This window comes from Drosophila yakuba, chromosome 2R (assembly GCF_016746365.2).
Source record: "Drosophila yakuba strain Tai18E2 chromosome 2R, Prin_Dyak_Tai18E2_2.1, whole genome shotgun sequence".
In the NCBI taxonomy this organism is placed as follows: Eukaryota; Metazoa; Arthropoda; class Insecta; order Diptera; family Drosophilidae; genus Drosophila; species Drosophila yakuba.
This window is the reverse complement of record NC_052528.2, coordinates 17,228,000-17,253,415: the sequence shown is the minus strand read 5'-3', so window position 1 is coordinate 17,253,415 and position 25,416 is coordinate 17,228,000. Positions and strand designations below refer to the sequence as shown.

Below are 25,416 nucleotides of genomic sequence, written 5' to 3'. Positions count from 1 at the left end.
TCATCTGCCGCTGCGGGGGGATGAGCCAAAAATTTAACACTGTCACTTTTTTTGCCGACAACCAAAAACGGGCACAGAGTACAACAAAAATGTTGTAGTAAATAAATGCGCCGTCATATGTGTGGAGCATTGCAGCGGACTGCCAAAAGTGAGGAGCTTGTATCCACTTCCTGAAATCCAAGCACCTTCCACTCCCACCCCCTCCGGCCAACCATGTTTTTGCCCTCTTGCATATTTACTTTTCAACTTTGTCACATGCCACAGACATTCTGATTTGCGACCTCGCATCTCGCTCCGCCCGCCAAATGAATGCGAATGTGTCGAACAGCAGCTAACCAAATGTTTTATTTACAGTGCCCTGCTGTGCTCTAGTCCACATTTTTTCATCTTTTTTCATCCTTTGCCAAGTCATCCCGCTTGTCTGCGCTGCAGCACTTTGTATCCTTTCAAAAGGATATTGCAAATTGTGGCCAATTTTATGGAAATCGCTGCGCGAGTGTTATTGTAAGCTATGGTGTCTGCAAGAAGAAGTTCAGCAAAAGCAGCTATTTATTCACATTTGATGGGGGATTGGCTATTTATGGGCAATTTTAATAATAATATTCTTATAGCAATCTTATTTGGATTCAAATAATACATACTTGCATAGGAAGTTGTTTTAAAACCAGTGCTATATTACCAGTAATATGTTATTTAGCATTTCTAATATGTATGCTAATTCTAATTGACAGATTGGTAATATTATTTTTTAGATTTTTCGAAGAGATCATTTTCATGTGCAAGAGTATTTTAAGAGTCGGCGTACAGAAAATCAGCATTGCTGCTTGTTTTCATTTAGTATTTGCGCATTTCCGCATTGCTGACATGACTGACATGCCAAGCGGACTAACACAAACACAAACACACAACTAAGAAACAGTGCAGCTGCCACGCCCAGTTGGAGCTCTGCCCTGGGGTAATTAAAAGTGCTTGCAGCAGCTCCTCCTCGACTTCCTCGACTTTCTCCTTTGGCCAACTCCTTCGGGCAGTTAAATTGTTCCGCCAGAATAAACCCGCTTTTGTTTTTCGACTCCACGAGCCTCATATATTTCACTTTACTCTACCCATTTTCATCTAGACCATATCAAATAATAATGCCCCCGACTACTGGACCCATTACGTATACGCAGTGTTCCGAGTGTACCGAGCTAATTTTCTATATGGTGGCATCCACATCCAGCTGCACGTTGGCCGGTCCCCAAGTGTCCGACGGCTTGCAAGCGGCACGTACTCTCTGAAAGACGGAAAATGGGTGGAAAGCCCGAGAAAAGTGGGAAAAACTTACCTGCCAGAAGCTCTGGCCGTTCTGGCCACGCTTTTTATAGATGGCATAGATGGCCCAGCCGGGTAGTTGAATCAGCCCCAAGGTGGCCAAAAAACAGCCAAAAACTGTTATTTGGGGGGCGAAAGAAGAAAACAACGGCCGTATATAACCCCTTCAATAAAGTTGAAGTACAGGATGGTGTGGACCTACCGTGAGCCAAGGTGGGATAGCCCACGCCTTTGTACTCCAGAGCGGACATGTCGAGGAGCATGTAGATGAGCACGGCGGTCATCAAGCCAGGAGTAATGAAACGCCAGCAGAGGCGCCAATACCAACCAGTTTCAATGCCCATCATAAACTTGATGTCCTCGCAAAAGCGATTAACTCCTAAAAACAGTAAGAAAAAAAAAGAAAAGGAATTTGAACAATGGCTTAACCCAAGATGGATATATAAGCTTACCGTAAATCCAAGCAACAGCCACCAATTCGCCAATGGCCAGGATCAAGGCGGTGAAGGACACACCATAGAAATCCACCAGATTCAGGATAAACTGACCGCCCGGCGTCATGTAAACGATGCTCACAGCAAAGCCCAAAACCGCCAGTCCGCTGGCCAGTTTCCAAATGGGAGCGGCCCGTAAGCCGAATTGATCCCGGATGACGCGCAGAATGCAGGATCCCATGCCCACGGTGCTGCCGATGCCTAGGACGAATAGCATGAGGAAGAAAAGGACCGCGAACATCTTTAGGTAGTTGTGCTTTAGGGCGCCCATGGCGCTGGCTCCTCTCGATACCTTACCTGTGGCACATACTCGAACTTGGCAATCGCCTCCGGATACGAGATGAATGCTAGTCCGGCGCCGCCCTTCACCACACTGCCAATATCCGTGTTGCCAGTCTCGCGCGCCAGATTACCCAGTATTCCAAAGGTGATGCAGCCAGCAATTATGGAGGAGCAGGAGTCCATGGTGGTGATTATCACAATGTCACTGCGGGTTGGAGGAGTGCTAATCTTATTGCTCGAATAAATCTCTTGGCTTAGCTTTAGATTTCGTAATGAAAGTGCTAAGGGAATATGCATTCCACGCATTCATTCTGTATCTCAGCTTATCTTCTATTATCTTAAGTTATTAATAAATATACTCACTTGTAAACATTGCGATTAAAGTTGTTGTAGCTGGCATAGGTGATCAGAGTGCCAAAACAGATGGCCAGGGAAAAGAAGACTTGTGTCACGGCCGCATACCAAACCAGTGGGTTCAGCAGCTCCCGCCACTGTGGCTTGAAGAAGTATATGATGCCATCGATGGCTCCTGGCAGGGTGACGGCTCTCAGGAGCAGGATGAGCAGCACCACATACGGAAATACGCCGAGGAAGTAGGCCGCCTTGCCACTGCTCTTAATGCCACGAATAAGGACGCCACCGATGACCAGCCAAGCCACCGCCAAACAGGCCACCAGTTGCCAGTTGGGCAGACCCAGTCCGTTGTCTATGTTGGGCAGCTCATGGAGGATTTCGCGTCTGAAAATGAAAGGAAAATATTTCAAAATATTTAGAATGCACATAATAACAACTAACTTAAGCTAGCTTTGAGTTAACTAATGATTTTACCAAGCAAATATGCAGCAAATAAGCAGGAGCTTAGCTTAATTAATCTAATAAAATGCTGTCAACAAGTACTTGAATTAATTAAAAGTGGAGGTACTTGCTCAAAGTACAGCTGTGCCGGTGACATTTTTCCACTGCTATTTTGAGCATTGCCATCGTGGCAATCGGTGCCCCAGCTCTCCCAGCAGCTACTCCATGGCAGATGGGAGCCAAAGGAGGCCAGCAGGAAACGCAGAGTCAAGGCCATGATGCTGGAGTAGTATGTGATGGAGGCGGCTGTGGCCAGAACCTGACCCACCGCCACGCCCTTGAGCAGGGGTGCCATATCGAAGGCCTTGACCACGCCGCGACCCGTAAACTGGCCGAGGGAAATCTCCAGATAGTAGACGGGCCGTCCAATTACCAGCAGGGCAATCAGGTACGGAATCACAAAGGTACCGCCGCCATTCTGGAAAGCAATGTAGGGAAAGCGCCAGATATTCCCCAATCCCACGGATAACGAAATGCAGGAGAAGAGAAACTCGAGTCCGTTTCCCCATTGCTCCGCGGGTTTTTCCACTGGTTTTTCCGCTGGTTTTTCCGACTTGGTGGAAATCTGTAGCTGCGCCATGCCGAGAACTGTGCACTTGGAGATACCACGTTTAACTAACCGCAATCGAGATACCTGACAAGTTGGATGCTCGGATTCAGTGTCAGAGCCGCGCAGAGCCACAAATTCTATGCGGTTGATTATCTAGTTTGGGGCAGTCTGGGGCTGTAATCTCGTCGGCGAAACACTCGCAAACGGAACGCATCGTGAAATGAGTCTTAATTGGCACTAATAAAAGGTGCTAAGTGGCATGCAGATGCCAGAGTCGGAATCCGAATCAAATTCAGAAACAGAGGCAATTTGTATACAGATCCATTAGAGAGATGTTCTTTGCTCTTCCAACTGGACGATGAGCAAGTTTGTAAGGGGGTAAGGCGTTGTCAACATGCTATAATACAATTCAAACGACGTAAATTGAGCCAAGTTGTGAAATTTGCAATACGGCAGCTGGCTTAGTTTATCTGGAAAGGCTGCCGAGATCTTTGATTATATTTAATTAAATAAAAGTCCGGATTTATGGCAGTTCACAAACAATATTAAACTCTTCCGCCTTTCCTTTCAAAAGTAATTTCTCGAGTAAAATATTATACTTGGTGCAGCCATCAAAAAGGAGCTATGAAATTTCTTCAAAAACATTTTCCACCGAGTTGGCAACTATTTGAAGTTCTATTTTACCAGTGGTATCTCTTCAGCACTCGTCTGTCTGACAGCTTTGGAAAGTTTTTAATAATTTTCAAGAGTTTTCTAATTAACATCCCTGCCAGCCAGCAACTGAACTTGGCAAAAAAGAAGGAGCCACCGAGCCAAGAAACTAAAGCGCACTACTTTGGCTGGCAAGGAAATGAAAGGGATGAGATGTGGGATGTGGCAGATAGTTGGCTAAATGCCACTGAGCCGCTTGAGTGTGCCATTACGGTGACAATTTTAAATGGGTTTTTAACAACTTTCGCAGATTTATGACAATTAAAAGCCTTTGATAATGCCGATTGCCGCTGGCTTTCGCTTCACTGCGTGGGCATTGCAATTTGCAATCTCCTCGTAATTGACTCTAATGCACACGAATGCCTTTCAAGCACAATTTGTTTGCATTCAATGGCGGAAAGTATTAAACTACTTGGATATACATTATTAACTACTTCAATAAAATACAACTATTTAAAACATTTTCTTAGCCTCTAGCTAAGTACATTCAATACATACGTGAAGTTGCATATAAAAAGCTAGCAAAATGGTAGTTTTGTGATATTTTAAGTGAACAGCTTACGCGTGAATGTGGTCAGCAATTAAATTTAGTACAATAAAATTAAATGCATTAAAAATATATTTTTTCGCATTAGAGTGCTTCGTTATTTAGTTGATTGTTATTCGAGTCGTCGCAGTTGTTTTTATGGTTTTCATACCGCAATTTATCGCACATAAATTGCCATTAGTTGGGTGGCAAGCGAATGGGATGTGTAATTTCTGGGTTGCTCTCCTGGTGTTGGGTTAATTAAAGTGCAGTGCATTAGCTTGTTGGGCGGAAAAGCGGGCAAAAGCGGAAAAACGAGCTGAAGGCAGTGTGCTAACTAACTTTAATTGCGGCTGTAAAATGTTGTTACTTGCGCACGCAGATTTTCAACGAGCAGCAACAATGGCAGCGAAATGAGGCAAATAAAATTGGGAGGAAAAACTTTTTCGATGGCACAAGCCAAAACACATGTGTGGAAACAGGGATGTAAGCATGTGTGTGTGTGTAAGTGTGTGGAAGGATCGATAGAAGGAGGGAAACTTGAAGCTCGTTTGCAGGCCCATTAACAAGAAAAAAAAAATGAAATGAGCGCTGCAATTAGTTTTCCCTTTCTTGTCTGGATGGAAACCCCGGCCATTCGGTTTCCGTTGGCGTTCTCTTGTTTCGGCTCTGCTGCTAACAAGTTTTCTTTTTAAATTGATTTCAACGGACTTTGTAACAAGTTCCGTTTCCGCCTCACCTGCCTATGTATTGGTAATTCAAGCCACACACATATGTGTTGTGTCCCGTTTAAGTTCGCAATTTTCCAACCAATCAACTTTTTGCTAAGCTTGTCAAATGTCACGTTTTTTGCTTGCTTCCCATTCGAACTCGACTATTTTCAGTTACAACTCGATTTGAGTTCATATTTAATTTTAAATGAATTGTTAATCAACTTGAATTGAATTAAAATGCTCGCAAAAAAAAAGAAAATTCTACCTTGAATCCCCTTAATTGGCCTGCCAATCGTAGGAATTGGAGCCCTGCGGTGATTGGACTGTAAATAAATTAGCCTCATTTATTATTGAATTGAAAATGCGTTAATATTAATTATAAATTACGTTTCATTTATTCCATTTTCGTTGCAGGTGCGTTGCCCAAGCGGAAATTAACTTTCGGTGAGTGGAGAAACTACACACATAAGTTGTTCCAGCGATGTGTTATGCTGGCTTATGAATCGAGTACGTGTTTCAGGGAAACTAACTGGCTTTTCTACAGTGTGTACGCAACCTCGTTTTATCAGCCCCATTACAGTGAGAAAAAAGGACATTTTTATATATTAATCCTACCTGGTGGAAACTACCTTTAAATTTATGTAGAAGTGTATGTAGCTTTTATTCATTTTTATTGGGTCCCTGATCTAGATATATATCACAACTATGGCATAACATATATTTTACTAAAAAATAAAATTTTAGAAAATATTCTTTAGAAAATCCTTTCAACATTTGCTCTAAATTTTTTGTAATATATAATAACAACCAGATATAGGAAACGAAACCATTTGAATCGTGATACATTGTATTCAAACTCCTTTTTACTTAGGGTTCCTGATGCCGAGCACCTCTTTTCCTAAGTGCCTAACTTGAATTTAAAGGGTTTTCGGGGCAGCAATCAGTGCTTGAGCTGCTTGTGCGGCTCCCCTTGTTATTTGTTTCGCTTAGCGCGTGCCTCAATTATGAGCAAGGTAACATCCACTTGAATGCATCGCGCTGTGGCAGTGGCAGTGGCTGTGGTGGTGCCACCAACGAAGCAGCAACAGTAACGGCATTGGCAACTTAGTTAGTTGCCCCGGCCAAATGTCAAGGGATAGGAGGTGGAAACTCTGCGCAGCACACGGATATCCAGGGATCGGTTGGGTGACTGGGTGAGCGGGTGAGCAGATGGCGGAGCAGGTGGTGGAAACTCCGGCCAAGTGTTTAACCCAGTTCGCAGTTCGCAGTTTGGCGCACAGCTCCTGCTGATCCAGGTTTTGTGGCCGCCTTTGTTGCCATTGTTGTCGATTGCCACTGCTTTTGCTTCGCTTCGGTTCGCTGCAACTCAGTTTAGTTTTGTTTCGTTGTTTGCCGCTTGTTTGCTGCTCTTGCACTTGCGGCACGTAATTGTTGCAGTGCTTGTTATTTTGCCATGGCTGCTGCAAAAGTTATTAAAATGAAAAAGCCAAAAGCGAATCGATTATGCCGGATGCAGCAGCACGGCAACCTTTCACAATTGCTCCAACTTTGCGCCACGCAAAAACTTTTATTTCGGCACAAAAAAAAAGCTAAAATCCAAAACGGAAAAAAACAAAAAAAAAAGAAAAATACCAATAGAAAAGAACGAGATGAAAAGGGAAGTAGAGGAGAAACTTTAAATTGACATCGAATGGCAAAACCGAAAGCTGCTGCGGCAATACCTAACAAAAGTGAAAAGTTGTCGAAAGTTTGGTTTACCGAAAATGATAAGCCGCCCTTTACCACACTCCATTTTCCTTTAGACGGAGTCACGCACGCTTTTCGATTAAGCGCAGAGCTGCTTGCAAAAGACACAAGTCCAAAGAAAATGGACCATGGGGCGTATGAGTAACGAGTGCTAGGAACAACACCGACCACGGGGCGTATGAGTAACAACTTCCGTTCCATCACTTTTTTTTCTTTTTTTTGGTATGCACGGCCAGCAATGTCTATGGCTTTGTGGGTAATGCGAGTTTAACAACTGAATTGTTGACTGACATTTAAATTTGCCAACACAATTTGCATTTCTTGCTCTCTTTCAACTCACCGCCTCTCTTTAGCCTGTCACTTTGGTCCTTTGCTCCTTTGGCTTTGTGTATGTGTGTGGAATTTATGCAAATAATAAGCATTTCCTTTCTGGTGTCTCCATTACTTGCTTGCCACGTCTAATTTCCACCAACTTTTTTTTTGTTTTGGGGCTCTGCTGCTCCATGTTCGTGTTTGAGTTGGCAAACAAATTTCAATTGCAAGTTTGGTGGGGAACATTTCTTTACGTTTTCTTTGACTTTGATGTAATTTAATGTGGCATTTGGCTTGCACTTTGGCTTTGGTATTTGGCCACATGTACCACTAGTATCACAGCACATAGCGAGAGCGCAATTAAATATGAAAAGTAATTTTCATTGTTAGCCAAGGAAAAACTGGCACAGCTCCGGGGCCACTGGAAATGCATTCGTTTTCGACTTATCTGCATTTCGCTGTTGACAGCCAAAGAAAATGGCATGGTAAAAGCACAAGAAAATGCAATTTGCATGCCAAAAAAATAATTTTATAGCAATCTCACAATCTGCTCTTGCTCTTTGGGGTTCAAAATGAAAATGGTGCATTCAAGAAAAACGTCTTTGGCAGCTAGTGAAACGTACTTAAATTCAACTTGACAGCCACCCAACTTTGCCCGCCCTCAACAAGTGTCGCTTTTTAGCCAAGCTCTCTTGGCCTGGCCAACACAGCGTAATTTTGCAGCGTAATTGGCAGTGAAAATCTCTTTTGGCTTGCCCACCCGGCGTATGCGCAATCTCATTGTCAATCGCTTGGATTGCGGCTGCCTGGCAGACTGGCAGCACATAGTGGCATTGCCTTATTAACAATTATTTGCCAGCATTATGCTGGCATTTGGCCAGAATGCGGAGGAGGAATGCCTGTTGTGGCGCTGACAGCCGACAACTGACACTTGAGGCGTCCGTTTTGCCATTTACCATATTTACGCTATAAACGTTATTTATTCGCCGCCCTCGCTGCCAAACGGAGCCAATTTGCTGGCGCTGTCAGTTAAGCCACTCAACTTTGATATTGTCAAAATGTAGCACGTTCAAAGTGTTAACCAGTTGAGGGGGGAGTTGGTTTCAACACCCCGACATCCCAATCCCCTGCAGCCTCGTCATCCGAACGGGTTATGGGAAGCGCCTTTTTGGCCAGATTTTGTCGGCTTTAGTTAAGAGCGCATTGCCACACAAAGTGGCTTTTTATCAAATGTCCTTAGTGCCCTTGCACACACACACAACGCACACTTGTTTGGCTTTAGTGGCATCTACGTGCGGAAGGGGCGTGGCCAGTACTGCTGATGGCGCTGGTGGTGGCACTTAGCCATCGGAGGGCCTAAAATAACAATGATTAAATGTAATTTCAGGAAGACCACCCTACTTTTTGGCCCCATCCCTCGGGCAGTCAGCTCTCAAGCCTAATTACAATTGGGTTTGTTTTATTCCTAAAGCTTTTGTGCGGCCACCGGGCGTTGGAGGACACAGTTTTAGGTGGCGAATGCCTGGGAGTTGGCCAATTTGGGAGGCTACTGTGTGCCATCCTGGAGCGTGAAAAGTGCCGCGAGAAGTTGGCCAACATGTTCGGCAACAGCTCGCAAAATGAAGTTGTTGTGGGAGTTTGTCCACTCGGCGCGTAGTTCGCCATGTTTGCCCTCTGTCTCAACTTGTCACGAACAACAGCGGCGCCAGGACCTCCTCCTGCAAAAAAGGATGCATTGAGAAAAATTGCACAGTAATTGCTTTTTCTATTTACTGTTAAGAGTCGCCTGCTGGTGTGCAAATACTAATTGTTTATCTTTTAAGTGAAACTTTGAGCAAAAGCTGTAATGTGAAAACTGTTATTTGTTACTAATGCTACTTATCATTTGTATTTTATACAGAAACCTTTAAGCAAATTATCTAAATTTAATAATCTAAACCTTAAAATGCTGTTTACTGCTGCTTAACTCATTTATAATTGGATTTGAAGATCATCTGCTGTACATTTCTTAAAAGTCATGCTGCCTCTGACATAAACATTATCGCAAATATCATGAATAAATTGTGATTAAGTTATTTATTTCTGTGTGCCGCTTCGTTCGTGTTGCATTTTGAACAGCAAGAGCAGCGACGCCACTTGATTCAATGCACAAACAAGGTTCGTCCTGCTGCTCCTGCTCCTGTTTCTGCCACTGATCCTGACCCCCCCTCGCACACCCCTCTCATGTCCGTCAAGCGTAATTACACGGCATGTCTGTTCCATTCAGGCAACATCCACCTCCCCCACCACCACACCCCGTGGGTCCACCCACTCCTGTTTGATGTGCGTGTTTTATTTCGAGTGCCATTTGTTTTAATTAAAATTATTTAAAGCGTTTTCAGCTTGAAGTGCGCCGGCATGGCGGCAAAATTTAAGTTTTTTGCCCTTGCCACAATTTGGTTAGCAAGGAACACACTGTATCACTGTACACCGAACCGAACTCTGTTGGTCGTTTGAGAAATGGCTGCTTTGAGAGTAATACGAGATAGGGTTATCCAATTTATCCAATTAGTTCGTGACCCTTGGGAAACATGCAATAATTGCCACGCCACAAAATGAATTTCACCGGCTGTATTGGGGTTACATCGCTATAAAGCAGAACATTCAAGTTCTTTTTAATGAAGGTGAACGAACTACTAGTCTTCTAATGAAAAGGTTGTGTATTTGAACGTAAAATATCAACTGAAACAAACTGCAATTATAGTAAGTATATTTAAAGTTAATGTAACATATTCTGCCATCAATATATTGCCTATAAGTAAAGTTATAACAAATATTACCAGGTAGCTACAGTGCGATATGTGCGTATGCAAAACATATTGTGTACTTTTTATCCGATTTCATGCTCAAATAGAAGACAGCATAATATTTATTGCCTTTCGTGTGTTTGTGAATGTTTTTGCATGTGAGAGGCCCTGCAGCTGAATTTTATTGTCCACCTAAATTTTGCTTTGCTGATTTGTTTGCCAACGAACGAATCGCTTTTTGTTTGTTTGCTTGTTTGCTTGCTTCTCTTTTTGCGGTAAACACATGCAGACTTACACCTTTTAGCCCACACCCACATAAAGATCCATACACACACAAACACACTCACAGACAATCTATGCACCAACACAGAGGCAGCATGAAACGCAGCTATAAGAGACACTTAACAACGGTTTCTCGGCCATTTTGTTTGTGTTACTGCCATTTTTTGTGCGTCTGTCTGTGTTTGTGTGAGCAAATGAGAAAAACCAACGTGGCAACCATAAAACACAAATACAAGCGCACACATAGAGACATTCTCATGTTTGCACAATAAAATTTCAACAATATACGCGACCGGGGCGCCTCTGTACTTGAGTAAATTGGATCTGTGCAGTGGCTCGTGTGCGCCGGGGGGCGCGGGGGGGAATGTTAAAATTAAATAAATATTTGCCTTAAAGAACGCCGCGGCGGCTTTACAAACCGAAACAAGACACCCACACAGAGCGGTATTTAAAGCAGCCGACCACAGAAACAGCAACAGCAAGAGAAAACCGGGTCGAAAACAAAAGTCTCGAGTCGCGGAAATCTTGGCAAAAGTATTTCCACTTGGTAAAGTACGAGACTGCGGACGGGAAGTGGAAAGTGGAGCATTTTCCCAGACCCAAAGGGTTCCGAGTCTAAAGTTTTAAATTTTAAGGCTTATAAGCCCTAAATTTATGCTGATTATTTAATTACCAAGTTACTGTAATAACAAAAAACCATATTTTTGTGGTCATAATTAAAGCAAATATTGGTCGAGTTCCGAATAGCTTTGGCCTAATGACTGGGATTATATGGCTTATATTAGTGAAATGAATATTTAATGACTATTCGCCACTCCACGCAACATTTTTCAGTGAATTATTACTTTTTTATTTGCTTTGTAATCCTGTAATCTCATATAAATATAACTTTTATGGTAAAATGTTTCTTAAAGTGTAACTGTTTCATTATTAAAGTGAGTAAGACCATATTTATTTGCAAATAAGTCTGTTTATGTTGATGGCTATTTTGTTTTCCGACTGCCAGTCTGTCTGTATATTTTATTCACCATTTTATTTTGTATACATAAAAGTAAATCAAAATGCTGAATAAAAGCAGCAAGTTTTTGTGTCACAATTAATCAACTTTATGTAGTTTATTGTTTGCCACAACTTTATTCAATATCCATTGTTTATTGTTTCTAGCAAGCAGCTGGGTGGAAATAATGCAGCTGTTTGCAGCTATAAAAGCGTCGTGCTAAGAAAAAGTTAAATTATTTTCAATAATGAAAATTTCGGCAATATTACTAGTAATCTCGCTAGCCGCCCTTTCTGAGGCAGCGGGGCGTGGCCGTAGTCACAGTATTACGTGGGGCGCCAGAAGCTACAGGGATATGCATTTGCGCAGGGAGATCATTACGGAGAAGTCCAAGTTCCTGCGCGTGGTCACCAGAGACTATGTGTTTGAACAAAAGGTGGGTTACTCACACTCGAAATGGGTTTTTCCCCCTCATAAGCTTGCTTCTCATAGAAACTGGCACGCACCATCACACAAATCGTGATCACGGATCAGGTTCGGGATGGAAATGGAGGCCATGCCTATCTCACCGAGGGTGGACCACAGACCACGTATGCCAAGATCCATCTGAAGAGTCAACGGAATCAGGGCTTCAGTTTCATCATCGACATCTACGGCATTTAATTATACATATGCCCCTTAATTTATGTCTCTCAGATACACATATGCAAATGCAGATAGTTTGTTGTTTATTTACATACTGAATATATATCCGCAAGCACACTCATTGCGTATTTATGTAAATGATCAAACAATTGACACACGACAAATGAACTGCAGCTAATTTGCAGTTGGCGGGTGAAAAGTATAGAGTTACTGACAGATTGGTTTAAGTACCTTAAAAATAGTTACCACTAGTGACTTTTATATGCCACATTATTGATCGTTAAATCCAGATACTAAGTGCAAGTTGTTGTTATTATTATCTATTTAAAGGATAGCCAAAGTCATTACCGGTTTCTCGTTGTTAGCTGCAACTTTGAAGGTTATAGGCCAAGTAGGCGATGAGTTGTTTGAAGGGCAATTCCGACCACTCGTAATTACCCAGCCATTTCGACTAACGAGGCAAGTGCAATTTTCGGTTGAGCAAATGGGGAAAGTATAACCAGCAAAAGCCTGTGAAGCCAGCCGCTTTTGCCATTTAGCAAATGTCAGGCACTTAGCCACCCAGCACCAGTACCAGCACCACCGCCTAAAAACCACCAGAAAGCCCTAAAAACCACCTTTCACCACCCGAAAACCAAAAACCCAAAACCCATAACCCAAAACATCGCCCGTCTTCGATGCGATGCCATCAGGCAGTGTGAAAGTCAAACAAATCCAATCAATGTTACGCAGATACATATACTCTTATTTCTATGGTCGTCCGTATGCCTGCATATATGCAAATTAGCTGGGGTTATAAAATGTAATGTATTGCCTGGGATCCCTTGGCGCTGCGAAATCAACCATCGATATACACATACATATATGTATGGGGGGGTGGTTACGTATGAGGGCATACCATCAATCGCAACGAATTAAAATTTTATTATGCCATATTCCCCAAACGAGTGGCGAGAAGGTCGGCGTTTGTATCGTTTATGGTTTTCGAATGTAAATGCTTTTTGTCTCCCAAGTCGCCAAATCGACTGGCAAATGTGGGGTTAACAGGTCCTGCACACTTGCCTCCAAAAGGTTGCAACGCGTTGCAGTTGTGGCATATTTGATTGACGCCACATTTTGCCTACGGGTAAACGTTTAGATGGTGAGAAGGCGAGAAGGATCTTACGCAGGTTACCTTCGGTAACCTCAAGCGCCAGTCAATGCCAGAAGCAAGGAGAAGTGGGCCAGGTGAGCTGCCATTCCTTGCCATTTCAGGCCAAAACAAAGAGCCATACATTATGCAGGTTGTTTGTTATCGTTCGATAAAGTGTAAATTATGGGAAAGCTGCCAGGCAGCCAGGTCAGTTCCCCTCGGTTTTGCCATACCTGGGATATATCCTGCAAATACCTATAGTATATACTCGTTGTTACGTATGTGTGCTACCCTTTGCTATATAATTTCAGATAACTTTAATGTGTGTCTTTTGTGCGTAGTGTGCTCAGTGGTCTTGACGCTTGCATTGTTAATCGCACAAATGCCATTTGCATACTCGTACTCGCATTTGAGTAATTTATGCTGAGCTCCGGAATGCCATTTAATTGCCCAGCCAGCTGTTTCGATGTTTTTGGTGCTCGGTGCTCGGTCACAGGCCATAGACTTCTAGACATAGGGAAACTGAAACTGAAACTGAGTGGAAACATCTCAAGGACTGTCAATCGCAACTGGAGGGTCTTATGTAGATTTCCGTTTGACTTTGGCCTGCCTTTTGCGCACACAAAGCCAAGTGTTGACCTCAGTTGCGCTGCTGTCATAGACATTTCCCCTACATTTCCTCGATGGCAACAATGGACGACATGCCACGTCTCCTCATCTCGTTCATTTCACAGCCAATTTTGTGCATTTTTTCACACTCCCCTCATTTTTTTGCTTATGTGTGCGTGTGTGTGTGTGTGCAGCTGCATCCTTGGCATTTTTTTTTTCGCACTCACGTCCCTGCTGCCGTTTTTTGGCCTTTTGTCCTGCGTGGCTGGAAAGTGTGAAAGGAGCTGGCGAACGGATTTCTGGTCTCGTTTCGCCAGGGACTTTTGTTTTTCAATTGCCATTTGCCATATTTGCGGCAATTGTTTTCGTTTTCTCTAGCAGTAAATACTATTGCCGGCGAGCGAATGTTCTATGTTTCTGTGCATGGCATGCACTGAGCAAAAAACTTTTCAATTTAACAGAATTAATTCAAAATAAAGGCTTTTGTAGATAAAGCAGTTGAAAGTATGTTTGATCTAAGATTATATAATATTCAATAAGGAATAAAAAATACCTTTGTTCCAAGATAAGGGAGTTTGATACTGATTCTGAAGGTACAGCTTTCTGCAGATAGAAAAATTCATTATTAATTTTAAGTGATACGACCGAAGTGCAACATTTTTCTCTCTCTGCACTCACAGTGAATTTCCGGCTTAGGTTTGACTAGTGCAACAGACTTTAGCTACGGTTATAGCGCCTCCGGTTTGTACTATCAGCTGGCAAGGAGCAGCACAAATGGGATAGAATGGAAGCTTGTTATGTGCAGTCGCTTGTTGGACTCACACACACACACTCAAACACACATACAATCACACACACTCACATACCTCACACACTCAAGCCAACGCACTTGTTAGTTTCCTACCATTTCTTATGCTTATCAAGCGAAGCTTTTCCAACGTGCTAACAAACGAGCAAAAACAGCAGGAAAAGCTGGAAAAGCAAAGACTATAGTAAGGGGCACCATTTGATTGCCCGGAGCTGTTTTTCCGGCGTACAGTTTTCACTACGTCGATGTTTAAGTGGCACGGCTTTGTCACAGTCACAGTCAAAGTCAAGACATTCTCAGTTTGATCAATTCTTTCAGCTCCACTGTCAGATATTCTTACTTACTTAAAGGATCGACCATTTAGTACTGTATTATATCACTGGACTTTTGGTGCTTTCTCGTCAGCTGTCCTAGAGACAATGCCATATGAGTAATTCGTTGTAAAATTACAATAATTATTCGATTACAACTACTCGTTCTCATTCATATGGATGGAGCTTAAAGCTGCGACTTGTTGAGCTCTTGATTGGAATTCTAGCATTACTTGTTTCGCAATTTCTCTTTCGTATATTGGTGTTCTCTTATTTTACAAAAAATTTTCCTTTCAATAGGAGCTTTTAAAATGGTTTTATAAGCCATTGACAATAAACAAACCTTGGGAAAATAACATAAATTAAGAATGCGATTACCAGCACAATATAATTTGTTATTTTGTCCATATAATCGTCTACACCGCTATCGAATATTATGAAACTTTGGTACATGCGGTTTTAATATTATGAAACTTTAGTACACGCGGTTTTTTTCCTATATTTATTCAGTACTTTTCCCCTTAAAATGTGAGTTCAATGCGAATTCACACACTAAGTCGGTTCTAAGTCCAAATAAACACACATGATATGACAGTGTTGTTTGTTATTTAAACTGATAACAGATCAAAGGTTTCTTTCTCCATCTCAAGTATTCATCATTACACTCGCGATCCAACGTGTAAAAATATTATTTAGTTCTCTCTACAGTTGAGATTTTCATAAGCATCCATTATAGCTCTGATTATTTTAAGTTCAATAGCCCAAAGTTTCTATCTACAATGTTACTATTTCCCCATAAACATAGCCCCATATTGAAATGCATAAATAGTTTGGATCAATACCATTTTATTGTTTCGTTTAGCTTAGATATACATATGTAGCTGCGGTCCGAAGTCACATTTGAGAAAGTAGAAGTCAGAGCGAGTGCTGAGTTAGATACGTGGACTAATTAATGTGCATTTACGTATATTCAAATGGCTTAGGCCTACGATTGCTTTGCGTCGATCTGGGCCTTCGGAGGTATCAGGTAGTTGTGTATATAGAATTTACCAAACATATAAATGAAGGCAACGCCTTGCACCATATTCACATAGAGAATGCCGCGGGGAACCCCACAATTCGGCGAGAAGAATCGCACATAGATGGCGTAGCTGAGCAGCAGGAAGAACTGGCAGAGCTGTGTCAGTGTGATGTACTTCTTCCACCAGATATTGGCCCTTACTCCGGGATATTCCGAGGACAGATAGTAGTAGATATACATGACCGTGTGCACCAAGGAGTTCAGCAATCCAACGGCATTGAAGTGGCCACCAGTTCCATAGTATCGCGTGAGTGCGTAACTCCCAAAGGACATGAACACGTGGTGATAGATGTGCAGAAAGGTGATCTGCTTATAGCTCTTTCGCAGCACAAAGAACACGGTATCCATTAGGTCGAGCACCTTGTTCAGCAAGTAGGCGGTATGCATCACGCGTTCAAGTTGCTTGCGTTCATGGCCAGCGGGAAAGCTCTCCATGCAGTGCAGATTGCAAATGCGCTCGATAAAGAGATAGTAGAATACCTGTAACAAAAAAAGGCGAATTCTTATTAATTGCAGAAAGAATGTGTTGACTTAAAACTTACCAATCCGAAGTGGAGGCCATTGTAGAGCACCTGGAATAGATTGTACACCCTCAAGACCGTTTTCAAGTCGTATGGCTTCCGGTTCCTCATGAAGATCTTGCCCAATTTGAGGACAAACAGTAGATAAGCCATCAAAATCAGTGTGATAGGCCATGGTGAACCAGCCAGCGGAATCGGATTGGGATCTGATGAGTTTTCAAAAGAGAATTATATATACTTTGTAGCAAAACCAGCAGATGGGCAAACTTACCCGCTTGAGGTAAGCGCAAGTATCGGAGCATTATTAAATGGGTTGATTGTTGTTTGAGGAACCGCTGGCGACTGTTTCAGCAGTCTGGAAACAATCCAGTTTGTTTTATCGAAATGAAGCCAAATCAAATGAGATAATGTATTATTCAGCTATTTGAACTGCGCTGTCTGTCCTACATTTCGGAATGAGAGACCCAGAATAAAACGCTCAATCCACTTAGTTACACTCAACCGAGACCGACTCAATTGCGTAAAGAAGAGTGCTACAATGTATTTGGTAATCACTGCTGTTTGCTCTTGGCTTTGACATAGGTTTGATAGTAAAAGTTCCCAAACATGACCATCATGGAAACGGAACCCCCCAGCTGAACGTACTGCAGGACCTTGGGCACACCGCAACCAGGACTCAGCCACAATGTCAGCAGAGATTGGGCGAAGAGGATCACAAACTGTAGGAACTGCAGCTTAGTGATATACTCTTTGCACCACATGGTGCTCTTCACGTTCGGATACCAAGCCGATGCAAAATAGTAGGAGTACATCACCACGTGGACGAATGAGTTTAGGTAACCCATCAGGTTATATTGTCCGCCGGGTCCGTAGAAATAGTAGGTGAGTGGCACACCCATAACCATGAATACATGATGGTACACATGGAGTACGGTGATTTGCTTGGCGCTCTTGCGCAGCACAAAGAATATGGTGTCGATCAGGTCAATTAGCTTGTTGATGAAGTAAACGTAGGTGAACATGCGATCGACACTTTTATCTGGATGATCCCAGGGCAGCATGTCCATGCAGCTGAAGTGGTAAAGCTTTTTTATGAAAAGATAGTAAGTGCCCTGCAATAACATAAATATATAAAATGGATTCTTTGTGGAAATGCAAGCGATACCATTATAAAAATTCCGAGGTTCATTAAAACCTGACAAAAGTTATAAATCAACATGGCATTCCGTATATTGTAGGGCTTGCGGGTTCTCATGAAATTGGGGCCCACTTTGAAAATCAGCAGCAGGTAAGCCACAACTATGCCAATCGCTGGCAGAGGTGTGCCCAACATGGGCAGACGCACGGGATCTGTGGGGATTATTATAGAGTATATTATAAAGTATATAGTAAAAGGGTACTTCAGATGCAATGAACAGGCTGACCTGCCGGCAGCTTCCGCAAATAATCCAATAGTGTGGAGTTCATGGTGACTCCGTGGAATGCAACTGAGGAGCGCGTTTGCCATTCGCCACTTTATATACCAATGCACTTGCAGTGCAGTCGCAATGTATTCCGACCCAAAACACAATGACACCAGATTATGTATGCTCCTGCACACACACAACTATATGCTCTAAGCTATTCCCGTAGTGCAATGCCCTGACCAAGAGTCGTCCAGATTTGAATTTCTAACAAAGTTGCCAATTCTCCCGCACGCATTGCACGCATCCACTTTGAGGTCAGGTGGTTAGCTTTCCGGGCATTTAGACATGCAAAATAAATTTATATATTCAAAATTAATGTGATTTTCACAGACTACTTACTAAAACTGTTTTCAATACATTGCATTTTTGGGTTTCATCTTCGAAAGAAACTAAGAAAATATATTAAAACAAGAGAGAACGCTATAGTCTCCGACTATCTGATACCCGTTACTCAGCTAGTGGAAGTGCGAAGGAGGGTCTTCAATACTGACAGTTTTTGGCGGTTTTGTGGGCGTTAGAGTGGGCGTGGCAAAAAGTTTTCTTGCAAGTCGATAGAAATTTACAAGACTGATACAAAAATGAAAAAATATCAAAACATTTTTCAAAAGTGTGGGCGTGGCAGCTTGGGCGGTTTGTGGGCGTTAGAGTGGGCGTGGCAAAAAGTTTTTTAACAAATCGATAGAAATTTACAAGACCAATAGAGAAATGAAAAAATATTTAAACATTTTTCAAAAGTGTGGGCTTGGCAGTTTTGTGCGGTTTGTGGGCGTTAGAGTGGGCGTGGCAGCATGATTCGATAAACTTGCGCTGCGTCTATGTCCCTGGAGTCTGTACGCTTAATCTCAACTTTCTAGCTTTTGTAGTTCCTGAGATCTCGACGTTCATACGGACAGACAGACGGACAAATCGACTCGGCTATTGATCCTGATCAAGAATATATATACTTTATATGGTCGGAAACGCTTCCTTCTGCCTGTTACATACTTTTCAACGAATCTAGTATACCCTTTTACTCTACGAGTAACGGGTATCAAAATATATTATAAATATTGCTAGAGCATTTGTAGTTTATGGCCAGCATATACATACATACATCATCATAAATATTATAGAAATAAAACTGTTGAAAACTTAATACATACGTTCAATATAACAATAATTTATAGCCTTGACTTGCCTAACCGATTCCTTTGTTTTGCCCCTCTTTTCAGTAGTTTAAAGCCATTTGCCAGACAATAGACGATGGCTTCGGGCAACATCAACAGCAGCAGCAGCCAAATCGGACGAGGCCATTATGGCTTTAATCCCAGGAAAGGAGCAACAACAGCCACATCAGCAGCAGCAGCAAATATAATTACAGAACAACAATAAGGTTAGGACCTGGTGCCACCAATGCTGATGATGTTCATGATGATGATGTTAGGAAACTTCCGTTTTGCTTGCCCGGTCGGAAATGAGGCTCAATATGTCGCTCAGTCACAGGTTAGCTTTCCAGCGCTGTGAGCAGTGACCTCGAACGCATAGAGCCGAAGGAATCCCAGCCCCTCGATTGCCTGGAATTTAATTAAAGTGCAAAAAAACACGAAACGAAACTCCTGCGATAAGGGTCGAAACAAAAGAGCAGTTTTCCCTGCCCCCCAAGGAGGTGGAGAAGGTGGAGGCGGCGTGGGTGTGTCGGTGGGTTGGCCCATAAATCTAACCGCCCACCAGCAACCCGGCAATCCAGCTATCCGGCAATCCGACCATCCGGCAGCAACCCATGTTGCACGTTGCTGCAATCGAGCTGGCCCACGTCCACTGGCCAATTAGCTGCTGCAACAGCCGAGAGCGGCTATCGTTTGGGCTCCATTGAACGCGTTCTCCAGCCGAGCGCAGCTGCCTCTCTGATGACTGCCGCCAAAAGACGTGCGAGCAGCAACAGCAGCAGCAGCGGCAGCAGTAATGGCAACGAGCAGCACTCCCAGCAGCAACATCTGCAGCTGCAGCAGCAGCAACAGCAGCAGACGCAGCCAAACGAGTACCAACAGTTGCTGCAGCATCCCCACCATAACTACCAGCAACACTACAGCGGCAACAGCAACAGCAGCAGCAACAGCAACAGTGGCAGCAACACGCAGCAATACCACCAGAGACAACAGCAACATCAGGCGACACTGCGCGATTGCTCCGTCAAATTGCCGCTGGATATCCTGTGAGTACGGCCAACAAATCATTTGGGGCTGGGGAGTTTTCGCTTTTGCACGTAGCCAGCCGATAAGAAGGCCAACAGTTGGAGCCGTAAAAAGGTCAAGCCCAATCTCCCCAAGCGACCCAACTGGGACCCAGTGGGAATTTGGTGCGGAGATAGCCGCACGTCTGGATGGTTTAATAAAATTTACATTTTAACAACGCGATTGAAAATTGCATTAACTTTAACGGCCCAACATTTGCTCGATTCGAATTTACCGCGCTGCTGCACAGCCAACCAAACCAGTCTCCACTTCAGTTCAAAATGAATCTGGGAATTATAAATATTTACCCGTGGAGCGGGGGGGTCAAAAGACAGAAGGACATCAGGCGGAGGACTAGAGACAGGGACAAATGAAGCGTTTCAAATGCTTAGCACTGCGAAATGGAAGCTATACCAGTTTTGTCAGGCTTAGAGTGCCTGAGCCCGTCTTTAAAGCTTTGCGTTCGCCGGGGATTTGGGCTTAAAGGCTGCGCCAGCCAACCTAGAAAGTGTGTGTGTGACAGCGACAGGACGAAAAGGAGCAGTAGCAGTAGTAGTCAGAGGGGGAGGGGGTAGGGGCACTCCTTGCTGGGTGGCGCTGCGTTTATGCAGATCGCAGTCAAGTGGCGGGCCGCCTTGTGGAGCGCGAAACGAGGCCAGTCGCAGCCGGGCTGCTACACTGGGAGAAATAAGTGGGAAGAAGTGGGTATGGGCTTCAATTCTTCAAATGCCTGCATTGCGCACAGCGCATATTGCCATGATCTCTGGTAAAGCTACTTGTTTATCCGTAGAAACATTATTTATTAGATATTTATATTTCTGAGCATTTTTATTATTTATATTTCTAAACATTATTTGTTATTTACATTTCTAAACATTATTTATTATTTCTATTTCTAAACCTTATTTATTATTTATATTTCTAAACATTATTTATTATTTACATTCCTAAACATTATTTATTATTTCTATTTCTAAACCTTATTTATTATTTATATTTCTAAACCTCATTTATTATTTCCATTTATAAACCTCATTTATTATTTACATTTCTAAACCTTATTTATTATTTATATTTCTAAACCTCATTTATTATTTCCATTTCTAAACCTCATTTATTATTTCTATTTCTAAACCTAATTTATTATTTATATTTCCAAAAAGTACTTTGCTATTCTCTGAGTGTTGTTACTGCAGCTGCGGGCTTAAAACGGGTTAAGAAAATGTAAAAAAAAACAACAGCTGGGAATATAAAAAGAACTTAAAGCGTGTCGACAACTGGCAGAAAAAGAAAGTGGTTAGGGGCATTGAGGGAATCGGGGATCCAGGGCGAAAATGTAGAAATAGGAAGGGCGGGGATGTAGAAATAGGAGGGGGGAGGGAATGTAGAGTGGCAGGAAGTCGGTCGGTGGGTCGGTCTTGCTCTGAGGTTGCTCCGTGCGCCACAAACGGCGCCGTCGAGTGAAGTGCCTCGACTCCTTGCGGGCCTGCAGCCCAGTGTGTCGTTACTTTTAACGAGGTGTCGCATGCGAAGTGGATGAGGCACTGCCAGCCTTTAGCGGGCAGCAGGGGTAGCTCCATAGGCAAAGCCACCAGTTGCCACACTTTTCCAGCCACGCCTCATGCCCCATGCCCTGCCACCACTACCACCATCACTTTGCTATGCCTTTTCCCCCCACACTCCGTATATGAAATTGCACTTAGCCGCAGACTGGCAGCAGCTCCTTCTGTCACCTGACCACCTGCTCACCCGTACACCGTGCACCATACACCATACACCATACACCGTGCAGCTGCGGCATGCTGCAAATGAAGTCATCCATTAGGCCACGTTACGTATACGCCTAGTGCGCTGCAATGTGGTGCTCATAATAATGCTGCCAGTGTTTCCCGTGTTTGTTGCGGTCTAAGCGGAAACGTTTATAATGGAATTCGCTTAAGCGCCGCCGGACGTGAGCGTTCAGGTGGCGGCTGCAAATGGAGTACTGCGTCCAGAGTGTCGTCTTGCTAATTTAGCTAAAGGCAGCCGGAAAACGGGAGTTAGCAGTGGGTTGCACAGAAAGTGCTGCGAAACCGCCAGCCCTAATTAGTCAGCAGAGTCCGGAAGGGGCAATCTAATTAGCTGAAACCAAAACCAAATCCTAATCGATGTCTTCTCCATCTCTTCCTTTAATAGATGGCTACCGAAATCGGCAATGCGGCCGGCGGGTCCTGATACTTCGCCCACGGACTGCATCCTGGTGGTGGGCGTGTCCCGTCCCAAATTGGCCGTCGTCTTCCTTACGGTTATGTTGATCTCACTGTTCCTCACCTTCCACGTGCTCTACGACAGTGCCGTGTACAACATCCAAGCGGCACAGGCTGTCCACGAACGGCATCGACTATCCATGGCCGCCTCCGCATCATCACTGGCATCCTCCTCCTCCTCATCATCGTTCAGTTCCGGCGGCACCTTGTTCTCCTCCTCCTCCGCCGGCGGTGGTGGCGCCTCCAATCATCTGCCCGTGTTCGTGAAGCCCGTGCCCAGCTCCAATCAGCTCAGCCATCCGATGGTCTTTCCCTCCAGCCGTGTGCACTTTCCCAAAACCAGTCGACGTTTGCCACAGGTAAGTGCTGAGTACATTTGATAAATTCTTAAATAGTTTGCCTACGATATAGCCAGGAATTGTTAATTAATGTACCCACTTCTATTGAGACTGAAAATAGAGTAATGAGGCCACAGTAATATGTTTTAAACTAGCACAAACCAGATCCACATACATACAAAGTTGACTTACATGCCTTTCGTGGTAACTATGTAGTTACCCCTGTATGTACATATGTGGCTAGTATGTGGTGGCAGTCAGTTTGGGACCCCGACTAATTGCTGCAATTTGCATGTTCGTGTTCTTTTGGCTTGACTTCCGCACCCAGGCACTCATCATCGGTGTGCGAAAGTGTGGAACACGGGCGCTTCTGGAGATGCTCTACCTGCATCCGCGTATCCAGAAGGCCGGCGGCGAGGTGCACTTCTTCGACCGGGACGAGAACTACCTGAAGGGTCTGGAGTGGTATCGCAAGAAGATGCCGCACTCATTCCGTGGCCAGATCACCATCGAGAAGAGTCCCAGCTACTTTGTGTCGCCAGAGGTGAGTAGTGTTTCTAGTTCAATTTGTATTTCGTTACGCTTTGATCTCTAATTGGCAATTAGGATTGCCTTTCTCTCGGCCAGGCCATAATTATTAATTAACTGTCTGCCAGTTTAGCACTACTACTACTTCTGCAGCTGGCTGGCCATCTATCAAATTAAACTGAAACGCTGGCCATGTCCCAGCCAATTTCCGTGTTCATGTCGGGAGCCGGAGCGGAAATGTTTGCAAATTCATTTGGCAAACGGCTACAGGTCTAACACCCCAACACTGAATCGCCTGGTTTGGGCCTGGTTTTATTATTGTTTCTTTTCCGGTCGCCTTGTATTTGTTGCCCAGCCCGCAGAGTGTCACAAAATTGGGTTTTTGGCCTGATGCAATTTCGCTGCGAGCCGGAAGTTGCATGTGCCGCACACGGGCCAAGGTGAATCAAGTGGGCCAAGTGGGTGAAGTGGGTGGTTCAAGTTGCCTAGCATCCACTATCCACCTGACACGGCAATATTTTATCCAGTTTCATTTCAATTTTAACTGCCTTGTCGCCGTCGCTCAACTGCAGCAGTTGATGCAGCATTTCAATTTGTCTGGCATTTTGATGCGGGCCTTGGATGTCGCAGCTCCTACCACTCCAGTGATTCACATAAATCTTCATTAATGTTGTTATTAATATTTATTGAGATGGAAGCGAGGAGTGGGGGGGAGCGGGGCCAACTAATGCCACCGAAAACGGAGCTCCCTGGGCGCAAAATGTCAAATTATCCTGTGGAGCAGCATAAATAATGCATTCAATTCTCGGGGGTGCACTTTGGCCTCAAAACTGAAACCCACGAAACTGCTCCCTGATATCCCTTCTGATATGTCAAATGCAGTTTGGCTGCATTAAAGATGCAGCGAAATGCATATACCCATGGGGCCAAATGCGAACTGCAAATGGTTCATCAACGTGAATAATTCTGAAACGCTTGAGTGCCCAGGCGACCAAGGCAAAAAAATAAAAGAAAATACAATATTGAGAAACAGAAAAAAGTTATGAACTTGTTGCACGGCCTGGTGGCTCTTATTGAAATTGATTAATTTTATTTACTCGGCTCGTTCCGCCCATTTGCGAAGCTATTTATACAACGTGGCAAATTCAAGGACCCCGCCGGAGTCGGCGACTATGGACTATGGACTCGTTCTGCCAACAATGTACGGCAATATTTTCCGGCTTAATTAAATTGTTCACAGCACACTTGCTGCGGAAGTGCAGCAGCAGGGGGCGAATGACGGGACTGGCAGGGGGCGTGGCTGCCACAAAAGGCTGCAAATTAAAGCCAACAAAAGGGGGGTAGGCGAGCAAGTTTCTCTGAAAATGTAGCAGCCCAGAGTTTGCAATTATTATCGATTGTGTTGGCAGGTACACGGCATAAATTCATTAATTGGAAGGAAGGCAGGCAGAAAGGCACAGCATCAGATGCATCAGCTTTACACACCTGTCCACCTTGAGAAAATATCGAATATAACTGCAGAAAAGCCTCATTATTATTCCCAGCATTTCATTTCTTTAAATATTAAAGCACATGCTGTTTATTTGGATTAAATATCGTTTTTCCGTTCAAGCTCGCAACTTAATTAAAGTCTTTTTCATGCGCTTTTTAGCGCATGGCATTTTCATTATTTTTGTGTTATTCCGCCAAATATGACGGGTTGTTTTTATATTTGCATAAAATAATACGGCAAAAACTATACGTTTTGGGTAAATAAGTTTTCTGCTTTTCATTAGTGCATTTTGAATTTTATAATATTTCATTTTGGCAAAATGCCTTAAACCAACGTTATTAACTCAAATTCGTTTGTATATTTAGCTCTACTGAAAATGCGTATATAAGCGTATATTTTATGCCAGCTTATCTTCTTTCATTTCATCGATCGCTATATGAAAGCTAACTTTCAGTTTCAGTGTG

At 43.5% G+C, this 25,416-nt stretch overlaps 5 protein-coding genes across 8 annotated transcripts in view; 2 read left to right on the top strand and 3 right to left on the bottom strand.

Annotated features, from left to right (window-relative positions):
- LOC6531033 overlaps positions 1-25,416 on the top strand; it is a 38,746-nt gene that overhangs the window by 9,177 nt on the left and 4,153 nt on the right. Inside the window, exons 3-6 of one of the 2 annotated variants that reach the window (XM_002091833.4) lie at positions 5,857-5,886; positions 19,353-20,329; positions 22,524-22,953; positions 23,261-23,476. In XM_002091833.4, the coding sequence (XP_002091869.1) occupies positions 20,025-20,329; positions 22,524-22,953; positions 23,261-23,476 (951 nt within the window). In that variant the 5' untranslated portion in view covers positions 5,857-5,886; positions 19,353-20,024. Of the gene's footprint in view, positions 1-5,856; positions 5,887-19,349; positions 20,330-22,523; positions 22,954-23,260; positions 23,477-25,416 lie in introns of both variants that reach the window. The other variant, XM_015196264.3, reaches the window with a different exon arrangement.
- LOC6531038 (sodium-dependent nutrient amino acid transporter 1) lies at positions 1,057-3,596 on the bottom strand. Of its 2 annotated transcripts, XM_002091838.3 has the most exons (7): positions 3,014-3,582; positions 2,451-2,825; positions 2,103-2,292; positions 1,764-2,046; positions 1,514-1,690; positions 1,325-1,428; positions 1,057-1,273 (listed from the first exon to the last, which is right to left on the bottom strand). In XM_002091838.3, exons 1-7 carry the CDS (start codon positions 3,520-3,522, stop codon positions 1,196-1,198), a joined length of 1,716 nt encoding a protein of 571 aa, XP_002091874.2. In that variant the 5' UTR covers positions 3,523-3,582; the 3' UTR covers positions 1,057-1,195. The 2 variants fall into 2 exon arrangements, with proteins under 2 accessions (XP_002091874.2, XP_015052799.1); XM_015197313.2 differs by lacking the exons at positions 1,057-1,273; positions 1,325-1,428; positions 1,514-1,690 and having other exon boundaries at positions 1,833-2,006; positions 3,014-3,596.
- LOC6531037 (probable salivary secreted peptide) lies at positions 6,104-15,790 on the top strand. The gene is made up of 2 exons (XM_002091837.3): positions 6,104-12,001; positions 12,058-15,790. Exons 1-2 carry the CDS (start codon positions 11,813-11,815, stop codon positions 12,226-12,228), a joined length of 360 nt encoding a protein of 119 aa, XP_002091873.2. The 5' UTR covers positions 6,104-11,812; the 3' UTR covers positions 12,229-15,790.
- On the bottom strand, positions 15,900-17,100 carry LOC6531035 (elongation of very long chain fatty acids protein F). Its single transcript, XM_002091835.4, has 3 exons — positions 16,944-17,100; positions 16,694-16,878; positions 15,900-16,631 (listed from the first exon to the last, which is right to left on the bottom strand). Exons 1-3 carry the CDS (start codon positions 16,972-16,974, stop codon positions 16,056-16,058), a joined length of 792 nt encoding a protein of 263 aa, XP_002091871.1. The 5' UTR covers positions 16,975-17,100; the 3' UTR covers positions 15,900-16,055.
- LOC6531034 (elongation of very long chain fatty acids protein F) lies at positions 17,189-18,471 on the bottom strand. 2 transcript variants are annotated; one of them, XM_002091834.3, is made up of 3 exons: positions 18,097-18,471; positions 17,838-18,022; positions 17,189-17,784 (listed from the first exon to the last, which is right to left on the bottom strand). In XM_002091834.3, the coding sequence occupies exons 1-3, from the start codon at positions 18,137-18,139 to the stop codon at positions 17,224-17,226; spliced, it is 789 nt and encodes a 262-aa protein (XP_002091870.1). In that variant the 5' UTR covers positions 18,140-18,471; the 3' UTR covers positions 17,189-17,223. The 2 variants fall into 2 exon arrangements, with proteins under 2 accessions (XP_002091870.1, XP_039228979.1); XM_039373045.2 differs by having other exon boundaries at positions 18,073-18,137.